The sequence below is a fragment of the Pituophis catenifer genome, unplaced genomic scaffold (assembly GCF_029215685.1).
Source record: "Pituophis catenifer annectens isolate HBS135680 unplaced genomic scaffold, rPitCat1.0.hap2 SCAF_2, whole genome shotgun sequence".
NCBI lineage: Eukaryota > Metazoa > Chordata > Lepidosauria > Squamata > Colubridae > Pituophis > Pituophis catenifer.
This window is the reverse complement of record NW_027256882.1, coordinates 69,868,723-69,882,163: the sequence shown is the minus strand read 5'-3', so window position 1 is coordinate 69,882,163 and position 13,441 is coordinate 69,868,723. Positions and strand designations below refer to the sequence as shown.

The window sequence follows — 13,441 nt, the reverse complement described above, 5'->3', positions numbered from 1 at the left end:
GCCTAAGTTAAGATCTCTGTTATGACATTTCCTGCGGGAATTGTGCAAAATAATTAATATTCCCATTGTTCCTGAGCTAGCCCAACATAGTGCCTTTGTTGGCACTATCATCTATATCAGGCATGGACTGAAAAGTAAGCTGACAAAGTTCCTATCTATCTCTGAACTCTCAATCTGATTTCAGTTGAATATTTATTTATTGGCTTGTTTTCTCAATTGCATTGGACCCTATAACAACCCCCTAATTCTTAGTCAAAAAGATGAAACTGTAACATTTTTGGGAATATTTTCAATAAATAAGAACATGTATGAAGTCCCATTTTACTTCTTTCCTAGGTGCCTATTATGTCACATTGGAAAAGTTAGGTATTCTCAAGGCTATGGAATGGAATATTTTGCCAATATATTTCATAGTTCTGTGTCTATGAACTCAGAATCCCTGATAAGAGTATGACAGAAATATTTCCACTGCAGAGACTGTATTACTAACATAATCCCGTATGCCTTGAAAGCATATAAGGCTCATTTATGTTACAAATCAGGAATTGGGAGTGAATTGCCTAAAGCTACACACACTGCTGTGTCATAATACAGCTTTTTAAAACTTAGCATTATGGATGAACAAGGGTTTATAGAAATACTATAGTTTAAATATTCCTGGCATAACATTATGTTTACAATAGACCAATAATGTGCTTATGAAAGAAATTCTTCAGAAGACTTTCTTTAGCATCTTACCCATCTTACTGTTGAGTAAGAAAGGAAAATAAAAATGTGTGAAACCTATTTCTGGAGGAATGGGGAATATCTGCTTTTCACAGGTTTGTGTACACATGCGTGGCAGCAAATAATTAAAGGCAGCATATTCTCTTGTTAGGAACCTTAGATTTTAGCAGTATGGAACCTGCAACAATTGAAATGCTTGTGTGAACATGTCTAGGCCATAACTTGACCAGATTTTATTGGTTGTGATATTACTGTGTTGTCAATCTATGTGATATTTATCAGCTGAGATGACTTCTTGTGGAAGAACCAGAGGGAGCAAGATTTAAATACCACTAGGACATAATTTTATTATGTTGAAAATGCTTTCTCATATCAGAAAGCCATTGATATACCTTTGGGGTTAACAAAGCCAGCTTCTGTTTCCTTTCCTGTTCCTGAGTTCTGAGTAGTTAATGTGCTGGGGAAGTGACATAAAAATCAGTCATTAAGAAGGCTAAATTCTATAGCTCAATGTGTCCGAATTACTTCACTCAGTCAGTCCATGTGAACATACTTGAACAAAGACTGACTACCTTTGGGTTTCTTGTGGCATCCTGATTCTGTGAAAAAAGGTATGGGCAAACAACACATTGATTTCCTCGTCTGTTCTACGATTCACCATCCTTCAATTGAGAGCTATGTTGATTGGAAAATGATGGCAATAATAATAGAGATATTTGTTCCTGAGTACTTAGGCAATACAGACTGGGCACAAAGCCAGAAGAAATTTGAAGGACAAGTCATTGAAATCAATGGCTCAAGACTCGCAGGAGCAGTTGCCGAGGAAGCAATGAGGGAAAATATGGACAAATCACATGAAGTTGCTACTGTGAAATGAGACAATGAAATGGGTAGAATGGAAAGCACTGTGCTTTCATTGAGAAGGGGTTAGAACAGTAACCACTATCCCTCAACCCATATAAAAGTAATGTTGAGTTATCGTACAAAAATAATATCAGAATTATAGGATTAATGTATAACGTAGATGAAACTTGCTGACAGTTTATCCTTATTCCTATTTATTTGCATTATATGAAGAAATGCTTCAATTAGTTTTCTAATTAGTAAAACTGCTTTTGTTTCAAAGATTCTGCAATGGATTTAATTGTTGTTGTGAAATAGTAGCCTCAAGGCAGGTACCAACATTCCAAAGCATTGGAATGCTTTGGAATGCTAGTTTACAAGTTTTAATCTCATATGGAAGCCATGTGAAACAATCTCAATCCTTGGACAGACAGAATATGTTCTAGAGGTTTTTTTTGACTTGTGAATTGCCCAAATCCTATGGACAATTTGCAATCTGAGTCAGTTTTCTTTATGGCTTTCCAAAATGGAAATGTTGAATCTTGGGAGAAAGTGCAATGGAGAAAGCATGCTTCCTGAGTTCTATAGATAGCAACATTTAAAAGGTAGGGTCTAGAAATGCACACTCTAGGCTTGCAAATAAATTGGTCTTATGCCCTTTAAGTCTTTAAAGGTGATATCCAGCATTTTGAATTGATTCAGACGACCCACCGCCGGAACCTCTTGAATCCAGTTGGATTCCAAGAGGCATTAGGACAGCAGTCACCAACTGGTGGTCCGTGGACCACTGATGGCCCATGAGAAAATTTTGGTGGTCCGCAGAAAAATTATTTGCATTTTTTATATTGCACTAAATCAGGGGTCCTCAAATTACAGTCCCTGGGCTGGATATGTGCAATGAACGTTTGTGTTGCTGCAGAGAGTCTCCCCCTTCGGGGTCTTTTTGTGTGGGTTGGAGGGGGACAGAAATTCCAACTTGGGATCTGCTTCGGCCTCCTGGTGCAGGGCTTTGGGCAAAGGCTGGAGGGAAGTACAGCTGGTGGCAAAGAGCCGGAGGGCCTTGTTCCAGTGGGACTGCCTGGAACTGGCTGACCATCTCAGCCCGGTGAGCCTCCAGCCACCTGTACCTGGCCTTGTACTCCCACAGGTCTTCCCTCTTGGAAAGCCTAACCTCCTAGTCCTCAGGGAGGTGCTTCTGCTGAGCCTCCTCCTCAGTCAGATCCAATCTGAACTGAACTGTTTTGCCATCTCTTTCTCATGGTGGCTACTTAGCTCCAACAACTGCTTCTTGTTGGGGCCCTAAGGAGCCCAGGCGGGGAGTGGCTGGGAGGGGAGGGGTTAATAGAGGCTGGCGAAGCGCCCCTCGACGTGAGTGACATCGATTTGCCCATGCCGACCCAGTCACATGACCACCTAGCCACGCCCACCCAGCCGGTCATTAGGCAGATCATATTAGTGGTCCGTGGGATTTAAAATTATGAATTTAGTGGTCCCTGAGGTCCAAAAGGTTGGTGACCCCTGCACTAGGATATATTCACAGTGATTTGGTAAATAGTGATAGTTTGAAGCAGCGTCTTTCTTTGCATGCTGATCCCAGTTGGCACCTTGTTTTACCAAGAAACTGAAAGAGATAAAAAAAATTACAGCAGAACCAAACTCTGGAGTACCAGTGGTGAAAGCTTGACTTCTACTACCTGTGTTCCAGACTCATTCCCTTCCTGGCTTTTCTGAGAATTGGTCAGAAACATAATAGATTGGATAAAAGTGATAATCAACACCTCTCTATGAGAGGGTTGAGTGAAGCCTTCCATTGATTCATCTATATCTTACAAGTATTGTTTAGTCTCAAAACTTATTTTGGCGTGGAGGGTGGGGAAAGTTGTTGAGACAATGATAAGAATCCAGTTGCAAAGTGCTCTGAAAGAAAGAGATTATCTGTACTCCTTTCAATCAGGATTCAGACCTGGATCAGAAACAACACTGGGGATTATTTTTGTTGGGACCTAATATATCACTTTTGTCCCATTATCAGTTTTGATGTAATAGTCATTGTATCCCTTTAGATTATCTGTAAGTAGAAGACACTTTTTTTCCAGTGGTTATTTTCCTACCTGAACAGGTGGTTTTACTTGGTGGTAAATGGGCAGAAGAGGTTGGCTCTGTGGCCCTCATATATAGGGTGCCTCAGGAGTCAGCCTTTCTTCCCCTATTGAATATCTACATGTACTCATATTAAGTTGGGTTATCATCAGAACATTAACAATACCTACATCGCCTTACTGGACTTTACTGGTGATGTAATGGAAGCGTTTTCTCAATGTCTGGAAACTGTAGGGCAGGGATGGGCAGTGGTGGGCAACTATGGCCCCTTTATGACCTGGGGATTTCAACTCCCAGAATTCCTGAGCCAGTTATTGTGCACATTTATACCCCACTGAGGACACTGGAGAGAGATACAGTAAGGCTTTTTATAGTGAGTTGTGAGTCCCCTGTGATCCATTAGTCTTAGTTCAGACTCTTCATTTCTGTTCCATTATTACTGATTTTAAAAGAGTGCAATTAGAATAAAAATTCACTCTCTGTTAAGATATTCTAATCTCTCTTAATCAGTTCTTACTAGCTTTTTAAGAACATTTTTTGGTTATTGCTGCTGTTATGGAACCCTGAGCCCACTCTTAGAATTCCTTTGCACTTTGAAGTAGGCAGTTAACCAAAAAGAAAGAAGTATTAGGAATGGCTCCATTTATAGTTTGAGGTAATTTTGCAAAGCAGAGAAGGAATGTAATTTTGATATATAGTTACTGTGGAGATGATAAATGCATTGCATGAAAGTGAATTCACTACTGTATTTTAGGTTACATCAGTGGCTTTAATGTTTGTCAGATGTTTAAATGCTGCAGATTTCTGGCGAATCAACACTGTATATAGTATAACTAATTTATTTGCTTAAAACTATCAAAATTAATGTTGCATCCTGATTTAAATGAGACAAATGTTTATTTGGGATTAAGATTCACAAATCATTTTTTTTTCCTGCCTGAAGCATGAGCAAGATGGTATTTCACTCTTTCACTTACAAAAATTTTCTGACGCAGTTGGTGAATCATACTTCAGGGTTTCTGATGAGCTACATCTCCACTTCATCTGTGAACATCAAGTTATCATAAATGTTGTGGACCAGGCTGCCTGGAAAACACACCTCTGTCCTTACTGCAGAGTGGAAGAGTCAGAAGGATGCCATCATTATCCTCTTCACAAAATTTAGGATTACATGACTGAAGTTACTATCTTATTCTACTACTCCTCTTGAGACCGTACCTCTATCCTTCTACTATGCAGGTTGCACATCAGATCCCATGAATGATTGCAGGAAATAGGTTTGCTTTAACCACTTGAATCTATCTTTCATGATACCATTTCTTATTTCCACTGCAGTAGAGGGTTTGCTACCCAGCAGGTTCATCACTGGCTGAACATGAATTTATTTATTAAATTAAATTAAATTAAATTGATAAGTCCATCTCATTGTCAAGAGACTTTCCATTGGAATGGCATCTAGAGTAGTATATTCCAGTCTGCCTGCAGTTTTTCACATAAGGGAAAGGCTCTTGAAAGATAATCAAATGGTATAGATCAGTGATGGCTAACCTTTCTGCCATCACATGCCAAAAGGGGGGTGGATGGAGGAGGTTCATGTGTGTGTGTGCCCACACCCATAATTCTATGCGCTCTGCCCTGCCCATGCGGGCGCAACCCCCTCCTCCCCCCCCGCTCCTGGCACACGATGGCCCGGTAGGCCCATTTTTCTTTCTCACCTGGCTCCAGATCCTTTCTATGCATCTGGGGAGGGCAAAAACAGCCCCCCCCAGGCCCTGCGGAGGCAGGAAACAGCCTGATTCCCTACTTCTGGTGGGCCCAGAAGGCCTGAAAATCAGCTGGCTGGCGGGTGCATGCGCGCCAGAGCTGAGGTGGCGTGCCCACTGATATGGCTATGCGTGCCAGCTCTGGCACGCGTGCCATAGGTTCGCCATCACGGGTATAGATGATATTGCAAGACTTAGATCAAAAGAAGATTGTTTATCAGAAAAATCCCCTCCTCCACAAAAAAAGCAACTTTTGTGTGTACTGGATGCAATCCAGAATGGATGCCTAGGTTGCAACAAATGCAGAATACCTGCTATACCTAAGGTGCATTTTGTCCCTGAGATCAAATTATAAATATGACATTTGTTATTATTTGCAGAATGAGATCTTTTGCAGTCCAAAAGATGTGTAATGGCAGGACAGGTGCTTATTTCAAGTTGTAGCTTCCTATAGTTTAAATTGTTTATTGTCTCTCTATTGTCCAGTCTCTCTCTTATTCTCTGCTAGCATATTTTCTTAGAGACCTGTCTGCAAAAGAGATGGGTTTTCATGATGAGAGCCAAGATTGTGTTATTGACACACACATACTTCATATGCATGCAGCTCTGCTGATGCAGCATCACCCTTTAGTGCTGGGGTCATGTTCGGAGCCCATGAATAAGCTCACACAAGGATCGTTTGGGGCTTTAAAAAAACCCTGACTTTGTTGTAAATTGGCCAAAATCCAGCATTCTCCTCCCCTGCATGGAGATTAATAGCCTTGAGCAGCAGCGGCTTGGGAAGAAAGAGGCTATTGTCTTCTGTCTTTATCCTTCTTAGTGGATGGGGAGAAGCCGATTAGTTAGGGGGGAGGAGAAGGTTGCTGCAACTGGCTACCAGCACATGCCTGGCTCAGTGCCTAGCAGATGGGGGTGGAAGGGGAAGAGGGCAAGGGGCTTAGAGCGTTAGATCAGCTGTCTCTTAGTCTCTGTGGTGAGAGGGATCATCTTAACCCTTTATTGGCAGCACATATCTCTTATGTTGAGATCTCTCAGGCAGAGAGTGCAGCTAAAGCTAAATTAGTGAGTTACTAATTCAGCATTTACAGTGCATTCAGGGGGATCTGGAATATCCCCAAGGATGATATGTATGCTATTGCATTAATTTATATTTATGGAAATTTATACTGCTTTATGGGAATTGGGGGTGATAAAGACAATGATACAGTATGGTTACAGAAGGAAAAAAGTGTTGAAAGAAAACTACATTTCAAAATCTTGAGTTAAAAAGGATGAGGGAGCTCTCCTTAGATGAACCAGCAGTGCTTTAGAAAAAGGCATTTTGGGTACTCATCAGCATTAGATCATTTGAAATGGCTAGTTTCACACTGGTTTTTTTTTTTTTTTAAATGAAGAAATTGATTTGTTTCTAATGGTATGACATAAAGAGTATAGAGCCGTGATGGTAAACCTATGGCATGCGTGTCAGAGGTGGCACGCAGTGCCCTCTGATGGCACGCGAACCGTTGCCCGAGTTCAGCTCTGCTGCACATGCGTGGGTGCCTCCCACCGGCCAGCTGGTCTTCAGGTCTCTGCCACGCATGCGTGGGGGGCGGGGCACACACAGGGGCTGCATGCGCATGCATGGGGGGCAAGGTGCATGTGCAGGGTTTGGGCGGCATTGCATTTTGGAGGTTTTGGCGCACGCATGTGCATTTGCGCGCACACGGACACACTTTGGGCACTTGATCCGGAAAAGGTTAGTTATCACTGGTATAGTGTATAACCTAATAAAGGCCATTTCTTAGTGAAGATTATTTTAGAAATAAATGGATATTGTATGACAGTTGTGACTGATGAACAATGCCTTTAAAATTGGAACAGTGATTGAATTAACAAAATATACTGACAATTATGATTGTGCAGTATGGATATTGGTTTAGTTATGGAATGCGATTGGAGGAGTCCAACATGAATGCTGTTTTAAATGTGTGATAAATCTTCAGGATTTGCTGTGTTTCCAGCCAAATGTTGATGCTAGAAGTTAACTTTTTCTCATTACTTTACATGTTTGGTGGTCTCTTCTCATGAACACACTGTGTAAGTTGATTGCTTTCAGATCTTGGTTGCAGCATCCTTTGTGATATGCAGCCAGCCTAAAATGGCTCCTTTGGAAGATAACAATGCATAGCTAAATCTGGTTTCCATGTCACATGTACTGTTTCCTGTGCTTCTGTTAAACTAGTTCCAAAGACATCATTAGGAAAAAGTAAAAGCAGAGAAATCAGAATTGAAATTGATATCAATGGTGTTCAGCACATGGTCAGAAAAGCACCTGGCTCCTCTTTCTGGGGTAAGGATGATATAGCAGCAGCTGGTTAAGGCTAGTGTTATATATTATACAATAATTCCCCAAAGAAAGTTTCCCATTTCTTATTCTCACAGCCCTATATGCGCAGCTGAGTTTTATTATGTCTTTAAGAATAATATTCTCCCTGCTGTGGAACTAACATTTGGGGCCTTTGGAGGGATAGCCATTTCCTTGGCAGGTTTCAGATTCATTTACTTTTTAAACCTGGTTTTGCTTGTTGCCAGCTAAGAAGAGTTGTGATTTAAGCCATGTGTGTGCATCTATATGAAAATGTAAGTCCTCCATGGGTTTTTATTTGCATGCATGGAGATGTAAGAAATTACTCGGAGGAAGATTTTTGAAATTTGTTGTGGTTTGATCTATTGGTATAAGTAAGCAATGTGTACAAAGTCCTGATCTTATTCCTGGCTTTAAAATTGGTTTAACAGTTTACTCCATTTGGTGGGGGGCAAGGAAACAGGAGTAAACGTATGATGTCAGCAGGACCTTAAGTTCAAACTATTTTCATATCGAGATCAAAGTTTCATGCCCAAGTAGGAGAAAGTAGCTTGAGAGCAAAGCAAAATGGTATTTGGAAAAATCTTGACTAAGAGTTGGTAAAGAATATTTTATGTAGCTTCAGCTGAACATTGAAAGCAAGCCAAGTAAGTTAACTATCACACTATAAAGGGTAAGTTTGCCCTGTTGTTTCATCTGACAGTGTTACCATCTGTTCACTTTATCATTGATCCAGACAGGGGTGGGATTCAGCCAGTTTGGACCTGTTCAGGCGAACTAGATGTTAATTTTAATCTGGTTTGCTGAACCGGTAGTTGCAAGGACTGGCTGATCCTGCCCACCCCCCCCTCTCAGGAGTCTCCACACAGCCCGTTTTGGATGCCAGGTAAGTGCACGGCTTGTGTGGAGGCTCTCTGGGAGGGCGAAAAATGGGCCTACCGGAAGTCCAGAAATGGGCCTGTTTCCAGCCTCCGGAGGGCCTCCGGAGCCTGGGGGAGGCTGTTTTTGCCCTCCTGGAGGTCGAGGGAAGCTTCCTGAGCCTGGGGAGGGTGAAAAATGGGCCTACCGGAAGTCCAGAAACTGGCATGTTTCCAGCCTCCTGAGGGCCTCTGGAGCCTGGTGGAGGTCGTTTTCGATCTTCTGGAGGCTTGAGGGAAGCCTCCTGAGCCTGGGGAGAGCGAAAAATAGGCCTACCAGAAGTACTGGAAATCCGGAAACAGGCCTGTTTCTGGCCTCCGGAGCCCAGGGGAGGCCTTTTTCGCCTTCCTGGAGGCTCAAGGAAAGCCTCCGGAGCTGGGGAGGGCAAAAACGCCCCCCTGCCATAATGCAAGAGACTGAGTAGGCCACGTCCCCATGACCACATCCACCGAGCAACCGGGCAGTGAACCGGTTGCTAACCGGTTGCTAAAATTTTTCAATCCCACCCCTGGATCCAGGCAGTGAAGCACCCCTAGAGTTGGGCTGTTAAACTTGAACCTATGAAAAAATGATGCCACAAAAAACCAACTCTCATGTCACTGCTGTAATATGTTAGTTATGTCAAGAATCAAAATAGGAACAGTTAATTAAGGAGAAAGCAAAGGAGGGGATAGAAGCCAAAAAAATAAAATAAAATATTCAATAAAAATGCTTTTAATCATCTATCAGGAAAAAGAAAGTTAGGATGCCAAACGTATCTTCAAATATAGGAAGCTTTAAAATGTAGGTGATAGCCCTGTTCTATTTAAACAACTTCAGCTCAAGTGACTGATGTGATATAAGACATCCTCTAAATAATTCAGTGGGCAGCCACTAATGTATGAAAATAAATGTTCTTTTAGATATAGTGGATTCTTTAGCTACCCTTTAACCTGTAAAGATTATGTATATAACCTTGAATAGGGTTTTGAAAGACATGGGAAGAGAATGTACCAGAGATATATACTCCCAACTTCTCACTACTACCACCATTTTGTCCGCAGTTAGACAGTTTCTGAATACTTTTCAAGAGAATCTGTGCACAGAGAACATTAGAAATAATTTAATATGTATGACACAAAAATAAGCATGCATATCTACGAAAGTGTACAATAAGCACCACAGTATACTAAATAACTTCTTTACTAGGACTAGAAGCACTCTCATACAATAATCTGAATGTTCGGGCAAGGTGTAATCTAATAAATATGGTAGAAAAAAAAAAGCCAACTTAGTTTTAGACAGATGAAGTTACCTTCCTCTTGACTGCATTACATCTCCACTTGTTAGCTCACATCCAGTATATCATAAATGCTTTATTTTATTCACTAACTCTATAGAGGCAGAGTTCCACTACATCTTTAGAGGCACATAGAAAGATTGAAATTAAAATCACTGTATTCTGTATCCCTGGAAGCTTTTCTTGTTTTATTATGGAGATGTTAAAAACCATGGGGGATGAGTATAGGTCAAAGACCAAGAAGTAATCCAACATCAGCTTTTGAAAGCTGTCCTCCCATTAAAGTCAGAGCAGCCACTTAATCATATGTTCCCACACCTGTTTTGACTTAGGGTGATGCCTTCTACTAGGTGGCCCACATGTACTTCAGAAATCGGGGGAATTTTTAAAAGGCCCTTGTATGTTAATTTTAACAACCACAAACTGGTTGTTAAAAGGTAGATGGTAGATTTTTCAGCCGTAAACAATATAGAACTCAAATTGGGTCAAATTCAACAATTCGTTGAAGCTGAATTATTGTATGGGTTTTTAGAAAATAATTTGCCGGTTCTCCGAACTACTGAAAATTTTCCACTACCGGTTCCCCAGAAACTGTCAGAACCTGCTGGATTTCACCCCTGGTATGGATGGACAAGTGATGAAATCGCTAGTATTTTTTAAGAAAGCAGGCAGCTGGTGTGGTCCTAGTCTGAGCAGACGCTTAAAGTTTAGTAAGCCTGCCTAGTGCGGTAGCAAGACTCAGTCATGCAGAGTGGACCCATTAATAACATTTACTTTAAATCAGTTTAGATTAACTGATGTCATATCTGTCAGTGAATGTGAGCTGTTAAGAGTTTGTTGCTCTTATGAACATTGATTTTGATTAAGTATCTCCCTGGCTTTTTTTTTTTTCTTTTTGGCCTTATGCTGCTATAATTAAAGTTCCAATATTTTCTGGCTTGTAGCAATACAAGGTCTGGGACTGAAGTCATGCTTGTATTAATCTTTATTAAATGGGAAATTAGTTTTTTCTCAGAATGGAAGGCAGCAGCTCATCCTGCCTTATCCCCAAATATATTATTGATGAGATGTAGCTATGAAGCTGATGGGCGAGAGGATTTTGGTGTTCAGTAGTGAGTCCGCTACAAATAATGAGAAAGTTGGATTGTTACACAATCCTTTCCTCTCACCCCATCAACAGTGGGGAAAGCTGAATCTCTGGGACAGTTTTCTGGGTTAAAAAGGATCACTTTATGGACCTGTGGAATTACAATTCAGTTCTGCCAGGCAACGAAATGCCTCCTGAGTCATTTGCTTTTAGATAAATGGAATACTTAGCATTTCTAGAGTCACAGGCTGTCATATTAACAGAGATGTGGATTGTAGGAGGTGAGAAGGGCTGAGCTGTATTTCAGTTGATGAGGGCATTGTTGCTTAATAACACATTTATAAAAACACGTTTAAGATAGTTTATCCTTCCAAAACATTTTACTTTGTAAAATAAATGAAGTAAGTTCATAAAATGCAAACACATGGATTATACCGAAAACAGTAGCAGCAGAACATCACTAGATAAATAGGATAATAACATGAACAAATAATCACATATCCAACAATTGAATATTAAAATAATAATAATAAAACAGTTTGAACATTAGGAAGCAATTAAAACCAGCTTTAGAAAATGTCTAAAAGCCATGAAGTTGGGGAAGAAACACATTCTCAGAAAGAAAGAGACTATTCAGAGAAAATACCCATCTTTATTATTCACTAAAGCAAACATTCTTGCTTGCTTAACTAAAGAGCAGACTCTGAAATTCAGAGTCTAAATGCTAGTTTTTATCTTTAAACAAGAACATTATCCTTGAAGTTATTTAGAGTTAATGCTATAAAGCTGATTCAGTGAATTCGGTTTATTTATCTTTACAGAGCGCCAAGAGTTGCAATTTTGTGTTCTAGGTATTCAAGTTCACTTCACAACTTGGCAACCAGCTGGCATTGCCTCTGCTTGTCCCTTTTCAACACTTTCCTCTTCTAGGCAACTGTGTGGCAAAATCTATTTCCAGCTGTGTCAACAAATTATTTATTTAGAATGAGTGTTACCTTTCAAAGTCCTCCTTGATTTGGAGGAACCTTGCCTGTGACCACAATGAAGTCCTTGCTATATAGGGCTATAGTCAGTGGAAAATTTTCAGTGTGTGATCATTTGAGGTTAATCACTGGTTGCAGCAAACATCTATTTGAAAGTAAAAATACAGCATAATGGTTTTGAAAAGGAACAAATAAACAAATATCCTTTAGAATAATTCTTGAGACCAGACTTCTTAGTCATGGAAACGTTAGGATGTTATTATGGATAAGTTTATCAACAGTTAGGAGCTCTATAAACTTCTGTATAAATCTCTTGAAACTCTGCATTTATACTTCTGCAGAAGGTTACTATAGGTAATCCTCGATTTACAACCACGATTGAGCCCCAAATTTCTGTTGTTAAGTGAGACATTTGTGAAGTGAGTTTTGCCCCATTTTACAACTTTTTTTTGCCTCAGTTATTAAGTGAATCACTGCAGTTGATAAGTTAGTAACCTGGTTTTTAAGCGAATCTGGTTTCCCCATTGTCTTTGGTTGTCAGAAGGTCACAAAAAGTGATCACATGACCTTGGGGCACAGCAGTGGTCATAAACGAACCAGTTGTCAAGCATCTGAATTTTGAACACATGATCAAGGGGATACTGCAAAGGTTGTAACTGTTATAAGCCACTTTTTTCCAGTGCTGTTGTAACTTTGAACGGTCACTAAGTGAACTGTTGTAAGTCGAGGACTACCTGTATTCCGTTCAACTCAGCACTTGTATGTGTCTCTTGGGCTGTGTGGAAACCTCAGCTCCTTTTCCCAAAGGTGTGTTCTTTTCAAAAGAAGACTTGGTCTTTTTTTTAAAATAAACACATTTCGCTTCTCATCCAAGAAACTTTTTCTTTTCTGAAGTGAAGAAGCTTCTTGGATGAGAAGCAAAATTTTCAAAGAAAATAACTAATGCCTTCAAAATGCCTTTTTAGAAGCACCTTTGGGATAGCCATGACCTGGATGATTGAGAATCTCCAGAGACACTCAGCTCCATTTGTTCTAATGTGATTTGACAGATCACTGCTAGACATTGAAGACAGAAATTCCCTGACTTCTGTGGCTGGTTCAGACTTATCTGAGTAATTTCAGGTCCTACTTACTGATTCTCTTAAATATGGAAGTATTTGGAACTCCCAGTGTCAATAAACTTTAAAGCGCAAAGAAGCAATATTCTTTTATTTGATTCAAGAATGTTGCAGGATTTCCTCCACCCACCCCTTTTCCCCACAACGATGTCACTTTGGAATATAACACCTTTCTACTTCTAAACAATAAAAAATCCAAGAGGCCTTAAAATTAAAAAAAAAATACCTAATCTATTAATAAAGGTTAAGAGCACTGTTTATTTTACTCTGCTATGGT

General features: G+C 40.2%; 1 protein-coding gene across 4 annotated transcripts in view; it reads left to right on the top strand.

The window, feature by feature from the left end:
- The window catches only part of PLXNA1 (plexin A1), a 334,967-nt gene that overhangs the window by 116,262 nt on the left and 205,264 nt on the right, over nt 1–13,441 (top strand). The window contains exon 3 of one of the 4 annotated variants that reach the window (XM_070936904.1): nt 8,819–8,828. The exons of 2 other annotated variants lie outside the window; for them this stretch is intronic. In XM_070936904.1, the coding sequence (XP_070793005.1) occupies nt 8,819–8,828 (10 nt within the window). Of the gene's footprint in view, nt 1–5,992; nt 6,001–8,818; nt 8,829–13,441 lie in introns of all 4 variants that reach the window. One more of the 4 variants, XM_070936903.1, reaches the window with a different exon arrangement.